The sequence below is a fragment of the Diorhabda carinulata genome, chromosome 10 (genome assembly GCF_026250575.1).
Source record: "Diorhabda carinulata isolate Delta chromosome 10, icDioCari1.1, whole genome shotgun sequence".
NCBI lineage: Eukaryota > Metazoa > Arthropoda > Insecta > Coleoptera > Chrysomelidae > Diorhabda > Diorhabda carinulata.
The window spans coordinates 14,080,122-14,100,218 of NC_079469.1; the positions used below are offsets into that span (position 1 = coordinate 14,080,122).

The 20,097-nt window shown below is 30.5% G+C and overlaps 4 protein-coding genes across 4 annotated transcripts; 2 read left to right on the forward strand and 2 right to left on the reverse strand.

Annotated features, from left to right (window-relative positions):
* Nucleotides 1–58: 58 nt before the first annotated feature.
* On the reverse strand, nucleotides 59–6,397 carry LOC130899130 (uncharacterized). The gene is made up of 2 exons (XM_057808907.1): nucleotides 5,161–6,397; nucleotides 59–2,724 (listed from the first exon to the last, which is right to left on the reverse strand). The coding sequence occupies exon 1, from the start codon at nucleotides 5,930–5,932 to the stop codon at nucleotides 5,177–5,179; it is 756 nt and encodes a 251-aa protein (XP_057664890.1). The 5' UTR covers nucleotides 5,933–6,397; the 3' UTR covers nucleotides 59–2,724; nucleotides 5,161–5,176.
* LOC130899129 (39S ribosomal protein L2, mitochondrial) lies at nucleotides 212–1,275 on the forward strand. Its single transcript, XM_057808906.1, has 2 exons — nucleotides 212–725; nucleotides 785–1,275. Exons 1-2 carry the CDS (start codon nucleotides 260–262, stop codon nucleotides 1,240–1,242), a joined length of 924 nt encoding a protein of 307 aa, XP_057664889.1. The 5' UTR covers nucleotides 212–259; the 3' UTR covers nucleotides 1,243–1,275.
* On the forward strand, nucleotides 2,617–6,662 carry LOC130899131 (uncharacterized). The gene is made up of 3 exons (XM_057808908.1): nucleotides 2,617–2,930; nucleotides 2,996–3,014; nucleotides 3,695–6,662. Exons 1-3 carry the CDS (start codon nucleotides 2,766–2,768, stop codon nucleotides 3,835–3,837), a joined length of 327 nt encoding a protein of 108 aa, XP_057664891.1. The 5' UTR covers nucleotides 2,617–2,765; the 3' UTR covers nucleotides 3,838–6,662.
* On the reverse strand, nucleotides 5,543–17,138 carry LOC130898914 (transcription factor ets-4-like). The gene is made up of 8 exons (XM_057808515.1): nucleotides 16,996–17,138; nucleotides 11,256–11,331; nucleotides 11,020–11,061; nucleotides 9,395–9,466; nucleotides 8,697–8,936; nucleotides 6,653–6,852; nucleotides 6,465–6,573; nucleotides 5,543–6,409 (listed from the first exon to the last, which is right to left on the reverse strand). The coding sequence occupies exons 1-8, from the start codon at nucleotides 17,044–17,046 to the stop codon at nucleotides 6,168–6,170; spliced, it is 1,032 nt and encodes a 343-aa protein (XP_057664498.1). The 5' UTR covers nucleotides 17,047–17,138; the 3' UTR covers nucleotides 5,543–6,167.
* Between the last annotated feature and the right edge of the window lie 2,959 nt (nucleotides 17,139–20,097).

Genomic DNA, 20,097 nt, shown 5'->3' on the forward strand with positions numbered 1-20,097 from the left:
TCAACATTAGTAGGTAGGTTATTAAATGACGTTGCATAAAAAAGAAGAGACAATAGGATTTTTCTATCATATAAAATAGATTTTTAATATGATAAGTACAATAAACATGATATTTTTACAATAATTAAATGTTTTACTTAAAAAAACTATAATTATCTGGTATTTTCACACTTTTTATTATTGGAAATGAAAATAGGTTTGATTACGACGTTTAGAGAGAAAAAAAAGAAGAAGAGTCAATTATGTCATTATAACCAAAATGAATTCCCTAACTCGAGTTTTTACTAAATTAAGTTTATTAGATACAACAAATATTTCTCACAGATTATGTAGTGTCAGATTCAAAGCAAAAATAGTTGAATTACCACAAATTGGACACGGGAAATGTTTCCGTCGTATCGTTCACTACCCCGAAGAATATACAGTGAAACCATTAAACGTAACGAATTTGGCTGGAAGAGACCCTAAAACCGGTAGAATGATAGTAAAAGGAATCGGAGGCGGTATAAAACATAAATACCATTGGATAGATTGGAAACGAGTGGGCCCAAATGAAGAAGGAAAAGTACAAACTGAAAAAGTAATCAAGATAATCAAAGACGGTTGTCGAACTGCTAATATCGCTTTGGTAGCCCACGGAGATAAACTCAAATACATTTTAGCGACCGTTAACATGAAACCTGGGGATATTTTAAAAACTTCCTGTTACATACCGAGAATACCGGGTGAGTACTAATTAAATATATGTGAATTTAGTGGTTTTTTTTTTCGTATATGTTTGTAGTTCGACCCAACGAAGGGGACGCTTATCCTTTGGGGGCCCTCCCGTTGGGTACGCAGGTGCACAACGTCGAAAAATACCCCGGTGTGGGGGGATTTCTCGTACATTCCGCGGGTACTTACGCTACGATTTTAAGAAAAGCCAAAGACGATCGCGTCGTTATAATGACGCCGTCGAAAAAAGAATTCAGTTTACCAGCAACTTGTATGTGTACTGTTGGTAGGTTGAGTAACATAGAACATGGTAGCACTCCCATTGGTTCTGCCCAACGTAACCGTGAATTAGGTAACCGACCGCGGTCGGGGTTGTGGCAGAGGAAGAGAGGTATCCATGGGAGGAAGATAAGAAGACCCCCACCGGTTAAAATGATTGTAGATAAACCAAAGGACGAAAGGGAGACGATAGTGTTTACTTGCGATAGGCCATTCGTAAAAACCCCTAGGTTCCAATTCCACTACTGAAATTCGTTTTTTTTAATAAAACGTTTGTTATAACGGAGAGTGTTTGATTTTTCAAAAAAAAAACCCAAAAAATCGTTTTGAGCCAACTTCGTGTGTTAAAATTGTCAAACATAACCACCAACGTTCGTTTCGCGAATACTGACGTCATATGGGAAGCCATGACAGTTTCGATACGTGACGTAATAATTTGACATTAATAAACAACTTCATAGGATTAAAAACAACCTCCAATTAACCATATTGTCATATTTGAACCCCCGTATCCTGGTTATGCCAATATTTAGGACACTGTCAGTTTTTTTTTTACATAAAGTGATATTTTAAGAAGGTTCTTTCAAAATTTTAGCTCAAAATTTCCATTATTTTCATCTTTGTTAATTTTTTCAGTGGAAACAAGTATTAGAATTAGTATTTTCATTTTTTGTACCCCCGTATATCCATTTAATCAACTTTTGGAAGACTGACAATTCTTTTATTACGAAAATGATCTTTTAAGAAGGTTCCTTCAAAATTTTAACTTAAAGTTTCCATTATTTCGATCTTTACGAATTTTTAAATGATAACAAGTTTTCGAACTTATATTTTCATACTTTTAACCCCCATACCTCAGTTACACGAACAATTAAGTCATTGTGATTTTTTTATGTAAAAAATGACCCTTCACGAAGATTCCTATGAAAATTAATGATAACAAGAGTTCGATTCACGGGAAAAACACGAAAAATCGGTCCGATGACGTCACGGAAAAACTTCATTGCATTAAAATTGTCAAACATAACCTCAAACGTTCAATTTGCGAATTCTGACGTCATATGGAAGCCATTACAATTTCGAAACGTGGCGTCATAGTTTGTGTAATGAAACAGCATTGAATTAGAAACATAACCTCACATGTTCGTGTTGTAAATTTGAAAATTTCATTCTTATCGGAAAAAACATTACGTTTGAATATGAATATAATCGAAAAAAAATTTATTAGGTCGATTAAAATAACGAAAATTGTGAAATTACAACGACTAGTCACATGATGTGACATTTTATTGAAATTTTCAAAACATAACCTCAAATGCTTGCTTGAAAACCGCGATGGTTCGAAATCGTGAAATTTAACCTCACACTTTGGTTGAGCAAACTTTGACGTTATACGATGAAACATGACAGTTTTCGCACGTATCCACGATGTATATATTTTTAAAATTTTTAATCTGATTAATACGTTTAATTATTATTATTACGTACAATTATGTCATTTGTCACTGGAATTCATAGAAATTAATTTTTTTGTGTAATTTTCAAAATTTTTAATAAAATTTTAAATTCTTCCTCGATACGGTCCTGTTTATACTCCGAGTGGAACCGATCGATAGTCACCTGAACGTTTTTACCCATCAAGACGGCTTCGATTTTGATATATCCGGGTAATCGGAAGTGCGCATGTGTATTTACGTTCAAAATGCGTGTCAGTTCAGATGCGATTTTAACCTGTTAGAAAAAAAGAAAGTAGGGAAAGTGATCGTAAAATAATGGCGGAATTCCATCTCGATTTGAATAATTCCTTAGATATGCGTATAGCTGAATTTAAAAACGATCCCGAAAAAATAAAAGTCGTCAATGAATTCTTGAACGAAATATTCGAGAAGGCGCAAAAAGAAGCCGAAAAAAAGACTGGTAAACAAAAAGGAAAATTGGTACGTTAAAATAAATCAATTAGATCGTATTTAATTTAAAAAAAAATATTGTTTTTAATCCCCAGGACGCGTTAGGATTCCAAAGTAAGTATAAATCTTTTTATTTTTAATATTAAAAATAAATCAATATAATATTCAGCGCATGCTCCCACGACTAATGGTATGGAGAAAGTATTTGTGACATAGAACCATAGAAAATGAGATTTTTATAAAAAAAAGAAGAAAATAAAAAATAGTAGTTCAATTGTTCGACGTATTTAAATAGGTTATGTTAATATCTTGTCTAATCATATTAATTATTCAGCCAATAGTGGTGGGGAACTTGGTTACATTAATGAATAGCACATATAGGGGAATAAAATGAGGTTAGGACAGCTAATTATTTTTCTACAGACAGGGCCGGCTTTGATATTAAATTTCAAATACCGAATGGGGAAACAAAATAAAAGAAATTTATATAGGGTGATAAGCTCCGTTTAGAAACTATTCTATACCGAATGGGGAAACGAAATAAAATTTAAACAGGGTGATATACAACATTTAACGACAAAAAAATTTATACGGGGCGATATACGCTATTTAACGACTAAAAAAAAATTGTTTACAGGGTGATAAGTACCGTATAAAGACTAACCTAAACCGAATGGGGTAAAGAAATAAAACAAATTTATACAGGGTGATATGCGATACTTGACGACTAAAAAAAATTATACGGGGTGTTACGCACCGTTTAAGGTCTAATACGAGTTGTTTGAATGTTTCAGATGGGTCTAAAAAAATTGGAGTTTGGTCTAACAGAGCGAGAACTTCGGCGAGATCTTTCGCTTCTAGAATATTCACGACTATATGCAATTGCACGAATTCGGTTAAAACTACGTTCATTTCTAAAAATAACGGCAATAATTGATAAAAAAATAATACGTTTCTAATGTATTGAAACCCTCTTCAGGTTTTTCATTCTTCAAATACGAAAATACGACGTTTCGGTTTTACTCCCTCGATAAAAATGTGAATTTTTTAAGCAATAATTGATGAATGAAGATGAAAAAAATTGAACGAGGGTTGTTTTTAGTAAAAAAAAATGGTTTTCCTTTGATGTCCTTCCAAATGTAACCCAAGCAAATATTTAAAAATGTGTGGTGAAAAAAAAATGTTTATCAGACTTTTGTTTAAAAGATTTTGATTGAACTCGTATATTTACGATTTCTGTATTATTTAAATGCGATTATACTATCAGGGTATATATAAAAACGTATTTAAGTAACTATATTTAATCAATAATTGATGTGACAATCATAAGAAATTTCTAAAAAACAATTTAATCCAGTTCAAACTGATATTTATCGACTTTTTCGAACGTATTGTGTGAAAAAATGTATCATTTTTTCGATTTTATTAAACCAAGGGTGTCTACTTATATTTTATTGGCGAAATAAATATTAAATAATATACAAAATTAGTTGATTTGTCTATATGTTTTGATATAATTATATTGCCTCATTTATACCAATAGTTAGGACGATGCCAATTTTTTTATAAAGAAAATGATTCTTTAAGTAGGTGCCTTTGAAATTTAAATTCAAAATTTCCATTATTTTGATCTTCATTAATTTTTAAATGGTAACAAGTATTCGAATTCATATTTTCTTTCTCTGAATCCCCGTATCTCAGTTACAACAACATTAAGGATATTACCAATTTTTTTATGAATAAAATGATTCTTAATGTAAGTTACTGTGAAATTTGAACTCAATATTTCAAATAATTTCGTCAGTATGAATTTGTAAAAGATTACATATTTTCAGACTCAAATTTTTATACTTTGAACCCCCGTATATCGGTTACAGCAACATTTAGGACATTGTTAATTTTTTTATGAATAGAATGATCCTTAATGTAAGTTACTGTAAAATTTGAATTCAATATTTCAAATAATTTGGTCAGATGTTTTCAGATTAAATTTTCATACTTTAAGCCCCCGTATCTCATTTATACCAACATTTACGACATCATCGATTTTTTTCTGATAAAATGATCTTATAAAAACATTCCTTTGAAATATTATCCCGAAATTTTCATTATTTTTATCTATATGAATTTTTAAATGAATCAAATCCTGTAATCATCAATTCAATTACCTACAGGGAACAGTAAAAAATAGGAGAGAACTTATAAGAAAAGTAGACACTCTGGTTAAATACTTATTATGAGAATTTTAATAAAAACTTACCCAAAAATTAAATTATTTATTTAACTATCCGTGTCACATTGAAATAACAAGTGATATCTTCTGATTTATAAGTCACTATTTTCGATTCGTAAGGGGGATACATATTATATACCACACCTTCCCTTAAATCGATATTTACACTTTTGTTAATCAATATTAACACCAAATTCAAATTTTCACCACTACCCTCGTATAATTCGTCACATTCGACAACTAAGTTCCCGTATTCATCACGAATTTTAATCACTTTGAATTTAACAACGTTTTTAACGATATCACACGATTTTTTCACGTAAAGTTCGTGTTTCCATATAGAAAGTCGTGTTTTTTGTAAATCCAAAGTTTTTTTCAACAAAAACGCCAAACCTTTCTTTTTATATCGTTTCTTTTTAATACAGGGTTGATAATATAAACTACCACTCGAACCACTGTCGTTTTTCGTAGTCGTGCTACCGGAATCTGTTGTTTTAAATTCGGGCGATTCACTGTCTATTATTTGGGTTAATGATGGACATTCCTTCGATTTTTTAAATTTCGATCTTATTTCTTCTATTTTACGTTTACTACCTATAATAGGAGACGATTCCTCGACGTTTACTCTGTTAATTATAGGAGACTTATCGGGACTGCTGAATGAAACTTTGTCTTCTTCGTTTATATCCGATATAAATAATTCCTCGTTGTCACTATCAGAACTACTCCAGGATATATATTCCTGGCTACTTTTAGGTTCTTCGTGTATTTTATTTAGCCAACGTTTCTTATCAACCATTTTATAACAAATTTTTATAAATATTTGTATTATAACCTCAAATTGAAGTTTAAATTTTCTTCTTTTTTATTCATATTTTATAAAGTAATTCTACATCAAACCATAGAGTTAATACTATTAATAGTAATTCTGTGTTAATACATTAAACGTCCTATACAGAAAGTGAGATTTTCTTCTTTTTTTATATATATATTTATTAACGGTAATGTAAAGGGTATTTTACACTGAAATCAATTTAATTAAAAAGTTTATTTTCTTGTAAATACGGATGTAAATGTTGATAAGAATGTGCTATACCGCAATTGTAGAAATTAATCATTTCAGTATAAGCGAGATGATGTTGCGTTTCGGTTTTTATGTTACCGTTTTCAGTTTTTACGCTCGATTGGTATTTTATGGTGTTTTCTGAGTGTCCTCCGTACGCCATGTTGAAGAGAGCTTCCGGGTCGCAAACAAATTTATAGACGTACCTTTCGCCTGTAAAAATAAATGATATACAACAAAAAAAATAAACAAATGAGTAGAAACTTACCTGCTACTTTTTGCATGATTCCTTTTTCGTAGTAGTATCTCAAAGATCGGCTGAGTTTATCGTAATTCATGGCGGGGCGGTTTTTTTGAGCACCCCAACGTCGTGCTACCTACAACATGAAATTATTTTTCGATGTACGATTTTCAAATATATTGTGATTATGTAAAAAATTGTAATATAATTATTACTTCTTCGGGCTCTATTAGTTTAAATTCCATTCCTTTTCCTGTCCAAGCGATGCAACCCGCGCTGGCGTCCGGGGCATCTAATAATGCAACCAAAAATTGCCATAATTGTAAAGAACCTTTTCTCCCGTTCGAATTAGATACGTTACTACTTTTAGTTTGAGTTGTATTTTTTAGTTTTTCTAAAGGTTTTTCAGAATAATCTGAAAATAGCATATTATTATACTATTAATATAATTTCGATTAACCAAGTGTAAAACGAGCTTAAGCTATAAAATTTACTTCAAGGTCAATCCGGTCATTCCTTTTTTTAACTTTATTTATTATTCTTCTTTTAACAATCGATTAAAAAATAAATTTTGAAATATAAATAGAATAAAATAATTTTATACGTATAAAACTAAAAATATGAAAGTTATACAAAAAGAACCACGTTAAACATCGCCGCCATTTAAATTTGTTTACCATAAGGGGTTTTGTTAATAATGGAGTTGTTTACTGACAAGATTCCGTATACCCCTGTGAGTGTACGTTTAATGAAACCCTCGGGTGTATCGTTTAGTCGGGGGGTCGAAGATTTTAATTGAAACGAATCAATATTAATACGGCTATTAAATACACCCTTAATCCATTACACTTCTTCATAATGTATGCGAAATTAACTAACATTACGCCAGGTAATGTAAAGTCAAAATTTAATATGAACAATTTCGAGATAACTAAATATGATTATTTTTTCTTTTACACTTTTAATTTCGAGATTTGATCAATTTTGTAAAAAATTGAATATATATAGAGAGTAATCTATGTGTATACAAAATCAAAACTTGGTAATATGTCAGATTTTTTTTAGTTTTGTGGTTTTGGCAAGAAAAAAGAAGTACACAGAGTCTATTGCACTATAGTGTAGTGTAATAAAGGTACTAGTATCTAGCATACTACAGTTTCGTTTAGTGTACTGTAGTAAAGAAATTTATTTGTGTTATATAGTATAGTATAGTTTGTGTATGACAGTGTAGTTTAGTGTAATGTTTCGTATTTCAATGAAGCGTAGTCTAAAATAAAATGGTGTAGTCTAAAGTATTATAGTGTATTCCATTATATTGAGGTGTAGTTCAGTGCAGGTTAGAGTAATATCTCATTCAAAGTAATACAGTGTAACGTAGTGTACTCCACAACTTCATTATGGTTTAGTTTATTATTATTCAATTCAATTTAATGTAGTGCAGTTTGTGTACGACAGAGTAGTGTAGGATATGTTATTGTCGTATAGCTTAATGTAATACAATGCAATATAATGTAGAGTATTATCGTGTAGTGTAATATAGTGTAAAACTTTATCAATCAATTCAATCTAGTGTAGTGTAGTTTGTCTATTGTAGCTTAGAGTTCATAATCATAGGATTTTGTTGACATTTTCCAATACCTACCGGAATTAAAACAAATTGTTTGTTTTTAAACGACCTCGTATATTACAATATAAAATAAATTGTTCGTCAAATGATATGTTTTCATATCGAGTTTGTCACGTTATTAAGAAATCGCGAAAGCAATTTGCAGGGTAAATATAGAAGTCAGATTTACTTGATAATCAAATTCGATTCCCCCTACGGGGTTGGCGGTAAAGAAGAAGACGTAAAAAAATCTGTAGATACCATAACAAACCTAGTGTCGAATAAAGTGTTTATCAATGGGTGGCTTACACTCTATGTAGATTTTTTAATATCGAAAGAATGCGTTTTGATTTTCAATGAGAATAGGAAAAAAAACCGCCAAGTGATATGTTCGTCACGTATACCGTCTCGAATTTAGATCGGATCACTTCGGAATACGAATTGGATCAGATGTTTTCATTTAATTTCCCCCTGAATATTAATGTTTTGAAACAATAAATAAACAATTAAAAAATACTTAAAACAAAATATATCTTTAATATTATAAATTGAATATTTTCCTGAAAATAAATAAATTTGTAGTTGTAGAATACGTCGCGCCATCTATTGATGAAAACTACTAATAATAATGACACGTCATTATAATTATTTACCTTTATATTCTCTGTCTGTGGGTTCTTGTTTGATGATTAAATCATTTTGATTTAGGTTATTATTTTCACCTGAAGTATTAATTTTAGTATGGGATATTTTATTGCATAAATTATTAGAATAAATACAGCCGGTATTATGGTAACCATTCGTATAGACGCCATCGAAATGTGTATACGAAACAGGACCGTAATTAGGAGATTTTCCATGAATCTCAGTTGTATTTAATTCCGATTTTAAACCTAAAAAAACAGTTTGAACGCAATAAGATATCTTATATTTAGTATTCGACGATAAAATACTGATCAAATAATTATATAAAATCGAGTTAATGTACTGGAATAGAGAGAGATGGGGAAAAAACTGTCAGATGCGGTATGAAATTCAACTTCATCGTAAAGAGGGTGTATCCCGCTGTGCATTTACCCACGAAAACGTTTCTATATTCTAAAAGAACTACTGACAGATTGATCTCTAAACACAGCGTGTTACCTTATACTAAACCGCCTCTTTACCAAACTATATGACGTATCTGCCTCTCTCGACGTTCGTATAATTGAAAAATTCGTTATTTAAAACAAAATATCATGGAGAAACAGTTTTCAGTTACATATTAACAACGTTTCTTTATATGGAAACGTTCTAAGGGCGAGTTTAAGTTTTTTTTACGTATTTAATTGAATTTGATGATTTTTCTTACCGTTTTCCGTGTTTGTGTGGAATTCTGAATCATTATTATATGATTCACTATCGTCTGTACCGCAATTACTTCCTGGAAATGATTAAATTGATTGAAAACACTTTTTAGGAATCATATTTTTTAATTTGAATCCCCGTATCTCAGTTATACTAACGTTTAGGAATATGTCGATTTTTTTGTGAATAAATAGATCCTTTATCTGAGCTCTATGAAAATTCGAGCTCAATATTCTCAATATTGTGATCGGTATTAATTTTTAAGTAATAACCAATTTTTGAACTGGTATTTTCTTTATTTGAAACTCAATATCTCAAAAATACCAACGTTAAGGATACTGTGATTTTTTTTATAAAAAAAGGATCTTATATCTAGGTCCTATAAAAATTTGAGCTCAATATTCCCAATATTGTGATCGGTATTAATTTTTAATTAATAACCAATTTTTGAACTGGTATTTTCATTATTTGAAACTCAATATCTCAAAAATACCAACGTTAAGGATACTGTGATTTTTTTTATTAAAAAAAGGATCTTATATCTAATTTCTATAAAAATTTGAGCTCAATATTTTCAATATTGTGATCGGTATTAATTTCTAATTAATAACCAATTTTCGAACTGGTATTTTAATTATTTGAAACCCCATATCTCAAAAATACCAACGTTAAGGATACTGTGATTTTTTTTATTAGAAAAAGGATCTTTTATCTAATTCCTATAAAAATTTGAGCTCAATATTTTCAATATTGTGATCGGTATTAATTTCTAATTAATAACCAATTTTCGAACTGGTATTTTCATTATTTGAAACTCCATATCTCAAAAATACCAACGTTGAGGATACTGTGATTTTTTTTATTAGAAAAAGGATACTGCAGGTAAGTCCTATGAAAATTTGAGCTCAATATTCTCTATATTGTGATCGGTATTAATTTTTAAACGATAACCAATTTTGAAACTACTATATTAAGTATTTGAAACCCCATATCTCAAAAATAACAACGTTTATGATACTGTAAATTTTTTAATTAAGAAACATATCCTTCAGGAAAGTCTCTTTCAAATTTGAGCTCAATATTCTCTATTTTGTGATCTGTATTAATTTTTAATTGACAACATGCTTTACAACTTATAATATCATACTTTGACGCCCCGTACTTCAGTAATAAAAACGCTGAGTACACTGTCAATTTTTTCATAGATAGAATGATCCTTTAGGAAACTTCCTTCAAAATTTCATCTCGATATATCAATTATTTCGAACAATATGATTTTTTGAAAGAAGCGACAATTTCACAATATACAATATCTCGTCCAGCTTATGTAGCTCGAGAATTCACTAGAGCGGTTCGCAACTTGATCAAATCCAAATTATTCCTATTTAACGTATATATGACTAATTTTTTTTCATTTGAAGCTCGTATTTACCCGTTCCCTAAGGATACCAGTCCATTATTTAACCTTTTGAATTATTAATGGTCTACAACAGGTGAAAAGCTTTTCGTTACAGAGACCATTTTGTATCTATCTCGTTCTAATCACGTTCGAGCGATAAAGATGATGGAAGAGTACGTTACCTAACTCGCATTTATTCCATTAATAATGGAGAAGTGGGTATTACTTACCATCTTGATGCCAGGAGTTCCTCCAATCCGTCGGGAATGAGGCTGTTGGGATAAAGTTTAAATATAAAACAATTTATACAGGCGGATCGTGAAAATAAACGAAGCGGCTTGATTTTTTTGACAGCGCGTGTCTTTTTATTTATTTTAACAGCTTTTTGTTAGTTGATTTAAGTGTAGGAGCGATCGGAAGAGAAATAATTTGATTTTTTTTTTCAGACAAAAAAAAACGTACTTACCGTTAGGTGGCGTTGTTTTATAATTTTCCGTATGATGGGGGTAACATGTGCCGAATGGGGATCCGAAAAAACATCCCTGGAAAACAATTGTTTTTGGATTTCGAATTTACGAATATTGTCAAAAAATATGAAAAATGCCTTTTTGGCCCAAAACTGAGAAGCTCCGTTGCCAAAATATGGATGAAATGGATTTTGGGCATAAATTCGACTACGAACATCGTCAAAAACCATAAAAAATGCCTTTTTAGCCAAAAATTTAGAAGCTCCGTTGCCAAAATATGGATGAAATGGATTTTGGGCATAAATTCGACTACGAACATCGTCAAAAACCATAAAAAATGCCTTTTTAGCCAAAAATTTGAAAGCTCTGTTGCCACAATATGAATGAAATGGATTTTGGGCATAAATTCGACTACGAACATCGTCAAAAACCATAAAAAATGCCTTTTAGCCCAAAATTTAGAAGCTCCGTTGCCAAAATATGGATGAAATGGATTTTGGGCATAAATTCGACTACGAACATCGTCAAAAACCATAAAAAATGCCTTTTTAGCCAAAAATTTGAAAGCTCTGTTGCCACAATATGAATGAAATGGATTTTGGGCATAAATTCCACTACGAACATCGTCAAAACCGATAAAAAATGCCTTATTAGCCCAAAATTCGGAAGCTCCGTTGCTAAAATATGAATTAAATAGATTTTGGGCATAAATTCGACTACGAACATCGTCAAAAACCATAAAAAATGCCTTTTTAGCCAAAAATTTGAAAGCTCTGTTGCCACAATATGAATGAAATGGATTTTGGGCATAAATTCCACTACGAACATCGTCAAAACCGATAAAAAATGCCTTATTAGCCCAAAATTCGGAAGCTCCGTTGCTAAAATATGAATTAAATAGATTTTGGGCATAAATTCGACTACGAACATCGTCAAAAACCATAAAAAATGCCTTTTTAGCCAAAAATTTGAAAGCTCCGTTGCCACAATATGAATGAAATGGATTTTGGGCATAAATTCCACTACGAACATCGTCAAAACCGATAAAAAATGCCTTATTAGCCCAAAATTCGGAAGCTCCGTTGCTAAAATATGAATTAAATAGATTTTGGGCATAAATTCGACTACGAACATCGTCAAAAACCATAAAAAATGCCTTTTAGCCCAAAATTTAGAAGCTCCGTTGCCAAAATATGGATGAAATGGATTTTGGGCATAAATTCGACTACGAACATCGTCAAAAACCATAAAAAATGCCTTTTTAGCCAAAAATTTGAAAGCTCTGTTGCCACAATATGAATGAAATGGATTTTGGGCATAAATTCCACTACGAACATCGTCAAAACCGATAAAAAATGCCTTATTAGCCCAAAATTCGGAAGCTCCGTTGCTAAAATATGAATTAAATAGATTTTGGGCATAAATTCGACTACGAACATCGTCAAAAACCATAAAAAATGCCTTTTTAGCCAAAAATTTGAAAGCTCTGTTGCCACAATATGAATGAAATGGATTTTGGGCATAAATTCCACTACGAACATCGTCAAAACCGATAAAAAATGCCTTATTAGCCCAAAATTCGGAAGCTCCGTTGCTAAAATATGAATTAAATAGATTTTGGGCATAAATTCGACTACGAACATCGTCAAAAACCATAAAAAATGCCTTTTTAGCCAAAAATTTGAAAGCTCTGTTGCCACAATATGAATGAAATGGATTTTGGGCATAAATTCGACTACGAACATCGTCAAAAACCATAAAAAATGCCTTTTAGCCCAAAATTTAGAAGCTCCGTTGCCAAAATATGGATGAAATGGATTTTGGGCATAAATTCGACTACGAACATCGTCAAAAACCATAAAAAATGCCTTTTTAGCCAAAAATTTGAAAGCTCTGTTGCCACAATATGAATGAAATGGATTTTGGGCATAAATTCCACTACGAACATCGTCAAAACCGATAAAAAATGCCTTATTAGCCCAAAATTCGGAAGCTCCGTTGCTAAAATATGAATTAAATAGATTTTGGGCATAAATTCGACTACGAACATCGTCAAAACCCAACAAAAAATGGCTTTTCAGCCCAAAATTAGGAAGCCCCGTTGCCAAAATATGAATAAAATGGATTTTGAGCATAAATTCGACAATGATATTCGACAAAAACCATAAAAAATGCCTTTTAGCCCCAAATTCAGAAGCTCCGTTGCCAAAATATGAATGAAATGGATTTTGGGCATAAATTCGACAACGAAATTCGACAAAAACTATAAAAATTAGCTTAGAAATGAATATATTATGACAAAATCTGTCAAAATGACAGTTAATACATATTTTTTATCCCAATTACGTCGAAAATCCACATTTTTTTCCACCCAATTTCGATCTTCCGAAAGACAAAGTTTGAATATAAATATTTTAAGGACTTTTCGTAATAACCAGCCATTATGGGTCCGTAAAATGATTTTTATAATTTGAATTTCATTGGGAAAATTCACCGCGGCATTCGGCTAATAAGGAAATTAGACAATTTCTTACCTGAAATGTCATTTAACGAATTGATGACTTTTAGTATCATCAATCATTAAATTGACTTCAGATTTACTCACTTTTCGTTAGAACAAACAATTTGATCGTTTCTTATTATATGTTAGTTGAATCAATTTCGAAACTTACAGGGTGATACATTTCACTGTGATTTAGATTTGAATTTTTTTTGTCAAACTTTATCCCTGTATAATTTCTTGTATTATGAATTTAGAGAAATTCCATAAAAATATTCATTTAGGTATATCTTTAATCTTTAAATTGTCGCAAATTTCGACTTAATATCTTTTATAGTTTTTTCGTTATCTCGATTTAAATGGACGCATCGAAATTTTTTTGAAAAAATTTTTCTTAATAATTTATTCTCAATTCAAAGGAAAATAATGAACAATAATTATTAGAAGAAACTCAAAGATTTATAGTCATTTTTTACTAAACGAGTTTAAAAAATATCATATAATACAGGGTATAGTCAAAACTTTTTATTTTAATTCGGAGGAAAATAAATACCAAGTTATTTAGACTGACGAAATATTTTAGAATTAATTTATTTTTTTACCGATACTTTACATATTTTTCTCTCGATTTATAACAAATTTGATATCCTCATTGTATAAAAATAAGCAGAAGAAATTTTTACAGTGAATCATTTTGTTAAAAATTTATTACTAACTTCCACCCTGTATATTTTCTATATTAATAGATATTGAAAAGTCTTTCGAAAACTATCATTTAGATGTATCTTTACTCTATCGATTGGTATAAAATTTTTTCTAAAATTTCCCATAGTTTCCACGTAATTGTTAATTATACGAGGGTACTACAAATTTTTTGTAAACTTTTCGTTGCATAATAGTCGTTTAAATAAATTAACTTTTCTAAAAAAGTGAAAAACGTTCATAATTCCTATATTTATGGTCGTTCTTGTTAATTATTAGGTTAATATCTTCCGAAAATTACAGGGTGATACATTTCACTTTGATTTAGATTTGAATTTTTTTGTCAAACTTTATCCCTGTATAATTTCTTGTATTATGAATTTAGAGAAATTCCTTAAAAATATTCATTTGGGTATATCGTTAATCTTTAAATTGTCAAAAATTTCAACTCAATATCTTTTATAGTTTTTTCGTTATCTCAATTTAAATGGAGGCATCGAAGTTTTTTCGAAACAATTTTTGTTAACAATTTATTCTCAATTCAAAGGAAAATATTGAACAATAATTATTTATTTTTAGAAGAAACTCAAAGATTTATAGTCATTTTTTACTAAACGAGTTTAAAAAATATCATATAATACAGGGTATAGTCAAAACTTTTTATTTTAATTCGGAGGAAAATAAATACCAAGTTATTTAGACTGACGAAATATTTTAGAATTAATTTATTTTTTTACCGATACTTTACATATTTTTCTTTCGATTTATAACAAATTTGATATCCTCATTGTATAAAAATAAGCAGAAGAAATTTTTACAGTGAATCATTTTGTTAAAAATTTATTACTAACTTCCACCCTGTATATTTTCTATATTAATAGATATTGAAAAGTCTTTCGAAAACTATCATTTAGATGTATCTTTACTCTATCGATTGGTATAAAATTTTTTCTAAAATTTCCCATAGTTTCCACGTAATTGTTAATTATACGAGGGTACTACAAATTTTTTGTAAACTTTTCGTTGCATAATAGTCGTTTAAATAAATTAACTTTTCTAAAAAAGTGAAAAACGTTCATAATTCCTATATTTATGGTCGTTCTTGTTAATTATTAGGTTAATATCTTCCGAAAATTACAGGGTGATACATTTCACTTTGATTTAGATTTGAATTTTTTTGTCAAACTTTATCCCTGTATAATTTCTTGTATTATGAGTTTAGAGAAATTCCTTAAAAATATTCATTTGGGTATATCGTTAATCTTTAAATTGTCAAAAATTTCAACTCAATATCTTTTATAGTTTTTTCGTTATCTCAATTTAAATGGAGGCATCGAAGTTTTTTCGAAACAATTTTTGTTAACAATTTATTCTCAATTCAAAGGAAAATATTGAACAATAATTATTTATTTTTAGAAGAAACTCAAAGATTTATAGTCATTTTTTACTAAACGAGTTTAAAAAATATCATATAATACAGGGTATAGTCAAAACTTTTTATTTTAATTCGGAGGAAAATAAATACCAAGTTATTTAGACTGACGAAATATTTTAGAATTAATTTATTTTTTTACCGATACTTTACATATTTTTCTCTCGATTTATACCAATTTTAATATTCTCATTGTATAAAAATAAGCAGTAGAAATTTTTACAGTGAATCATTTTGTTAAAAATTTATTACTAACTTCCACCCTGTATATTTTCTATACTAATAGATATTGAAAAATCTTTCGAAAACTATCATTTAGATGTATCTTTACCCTATCGATTGGTATAAGATTTTTTCTAAAATTTCCCATAGTTTCTACGTAATTGTTAATTATACGAGGGTACTACAAATTTTTCGTTGCATAATTGACGTTAAAATGAAAAAAATAGTAAAAAATCGACAAATTTCTATCTAAATCTTACATTTATCGATCCTAATGTTACGAAATTAATTTTTTTCTCACCACACCGCGGGTGAAAAACTTTTTCTTCTTCGTACAATACACACACACACACACACACACACACCCCAGACCCCCAGACATTCATCGGGAGATCAAAGTGACAATACAAAGGTGTTGTGTTACTATTGTTTACTTTAGTCAATTGTCCCTTTTGTTAGTGTCGTTCGTTGATGGCCAATTTCATTTAAGTTAATTTGATGGTTGAATAAATCGATATTACCAGAAATCCCCACTAGCATTCCATAAATTCCATTTGAAAATTAACCGTAACGTTCTAATATCTCAAAAAAACGATTTTTTCCAGCCCCTAACACTATTTATCACAATATTTCAATAAATTAAAATCGTTTTTTATATCTATATACGTTACAATAAATATTTAACTAATTTTTGATCGCTCGGTATATTTTAACCACTTTTAGACGTTCCTTTATTGACATAAATAATAATCCTTCAGCTCGGTAAGCAATCAACCCTTATTTAATTAATTTTAATCGTTACCCTCTCAATATTTTATATTTGCGATAGTCATTTACTAATTACCCTGTATATTTGTTTGATTTGTAATAAAATGGCACTCACCAATCTCCCTAGATCGTTGAAATTGGTCGAAAGTTCGTGGTCTTGACTCATTATATTTTTTTTTATCAAAAAAAAACACTTTTTAACACTAATTTGTCTTATCGAAAATTCGATTTTTTTACCCCAAATTCGTAAAAAGCTAGTGGAACGTCGTTAATACGAAATGTGTTTCTGAATTGCGAAGAACTCGAAGCACCTGCTGAAAATGAAAATTACGACGTAGTAGGAGTGGTAGGGACACGCCCCCGCAATGCCAAAACGCCCCTTTATGTACAATCTTATATTCAACCCTTAAATTCCTACAATCTATAATGAACAGGGTGTAATTAGAGGGTAAGTTGAATATGTATATATCGAATTTTTGATTGAACCTTCCGGGACACTTTTTTTTTAATTTCTGACATTTTTAAACTCCCCTGGACCTTCATCGACACTTTTTTACCGCTTCGAACTTTCCTGGACACTTTTTCAGATCATCGGAAGCTTTCTACACATTTTTTTACTGGTTGGAGTCTTTCTAAATAGTTTTTTTATGTATATGGAGTTTTTAGAACACCTTGTTTGACTTCTTGAACATTTTTAAGCGATTAGGACCTTCAAAGACACTTTTTTACCGCTTCGAACTTTCCTGGACACTTTTTCAGATCATCGGAAGCTTTCTACACATTTTTTTACTGATTGGAGTCTTTATAAATAGTTTTTTTATGTATATGGAGTTTTTAGAACACCTTGTTTGACTTCTTGATCATTTTTAAGCGATTGCGACCTTCAAAGACACTTTTTTACCGCTTCGAACTTTCCTGGACAATTTTGTACATCATCGGAAGCTTTCTACACAATTTTTTACTGATTGGAGTCTATCTAAATAGTTTTTTTATGTATAGGGAGTTTTTGAAGCACCTTTTTTGACTTCTTGATCATTTTTAAGCGATTGTGACCTTCAAAGACACTTTTTTACCGCTTCGAACTATCCTGGACACTTTTTCACATCATCGGAAGCTTTCTACACAATTTTTTACTGATTGGAGTCTTTCTAAATAGTTTTTTTATGTATATGGAGTTTTTGGAACACCTTTTTTGACTTCTTTATCATTTTTAAGCGATTGCGACCTTCAAAGACACTTTTTTACCGCTTCGAACTATCCTGGACACTTTTTCACATCATCGAAAGCTTTCTACACATTTTTTTACTGATTGGAGGCTTTATAAATAGTTTTTTTATGTATATGGAGTTTTTAGAACACCTTGTTTGACTTCTTGATCATTTTTAAGCGATTGCGACCTTCAAAGACACTTTTTTACCGCTTCGAACTTTCCTGGACACTTTTTCAGATCATCGGAAGCTTTCTACACATTTTTTTACTGATTGGAGTCTTTATAAATAGTTTTTTTATGTATATGGAGTTTTTAGAACACCTTGTTTGACTTCTTGATCATTTTTAAGCGATTGCGACCTTCAAAGACACTTTTTTACCGCTTCGAACTTTCCTGGACACTTTTTCAGATCATCGGAAGCTTTCTACACATTTTTTTACTGATTGGAGTCTTTATAAATAGTTTTTTTATGTATATGGAGTTTTTAGAACACCTTGTTTGACTTCTTGATCATTTTTAAGCGATTGCGACCTTCAAAGACACTTTTTTACCGCTTCGAACTTTCCTGGACACTTTTTCAGATCATCGGAAGCTTTCTACACATTTTTTTACTGATTGGAGTCTTTCTAAATAGTTTTTTTATGTACATGGAGTTTTTGGAGCACCTTTTTTGACTTCATGAACATTTTCAAGCGATTGCGACCTTCAAAGACACTTTTTTACCGCTTCGAACTTTCCTGGACAAGTTTTCACATCATCGGAAGCTTTCTACACAATTTTTTACTGATTGGAGTCTATCTAAATAGTTTTTTTATGTATAGGGAGTTTTTGGAGCACCTTTTTTGACTTCATGAACATTTTCAAGCGATTGCGACCTTCAAAGACACTTTTTTACCGCTTCGAACTTTCCTGGACAAGTTTTCACATCATCGGAAGCTTTCTACACAATTTTTTACTGATTGGAGTCTTTCTAAATAGTTTTTTTATGTATATGGAGTTTTTGGAACACCTTTTTTGACTTCTTTATCATTTTTAAGCGATTGCGACCTTCAAAGACACTTTTTTACCGCTTCGAACTATCCTGGACACTTTTTCACATCATCGAAAGCTTTCTACACATTTTTTTACTGATTGGAGGCTTTATAAATAGTTTTTTTATGTATATGGAGTTTTTAGAACACCTTGTTTGACTTCTTGATCATTTTTAAGCGATTGCGACCTTCAAAGACACTTTTTTACCGCTTCGAACTTTCCTGGACACTTTTTCAGATCATCGGAAGCTTTCTACACATTTTTTTACTGATTGGAGTCTTTATAAATAGTTTTTTTATGTATATGGAGTTTTTAGAACACCTTGTTTGACTTCTTGATCATTTTTAAGCGATTGCGACCTTCAAAGACACTTTTTTACCGCTTCGAACTTTCCTGGACACTTTTTCAGATCATCGGAAGCTTTCTACACATTTTTTTACTGATTGGAGTCTTTATAAATAGTTTTTTTATGTATATGGAGTTTTTAGAACACCTTGTTTGACTTCTTGATCATTTTTAAGCGATTGCGACCTTCAAAGACACTTTTTTACCGCTTCGAACTTTCCTGGACACTTTTTCAGATCATCGGAAGCTTTCTACACATTTTTTTACTGATTGGAGTCTTTCTAAATAGTTTTTTTATGTACATGGAGTTTTTGGAGCACCTTTTTTGACTTCATGAACATTTTCAAGCGATTGCGACCTTCAAAGACACTTTTTTACCGCTTCGAACTTTCCTGGACAAGTTTTCACATCATCGGAAGCTTTCTACACAATTTTTTACTGATTGGAGTCTATCTAAATAGTTTTTTTATGTATAGGGAGTTTTTGGAGCACCTTTTTTGACTTCATGAACATTTTCAAGCGATTGCGACCTTCAAAGACACTTTTTTACCGCTTCGAACTTTCCTGGACAAGTTTTCACATCATCGGAAGCTTTCTACACAATTTTTTACTGATTGGAGTCTATCTAAA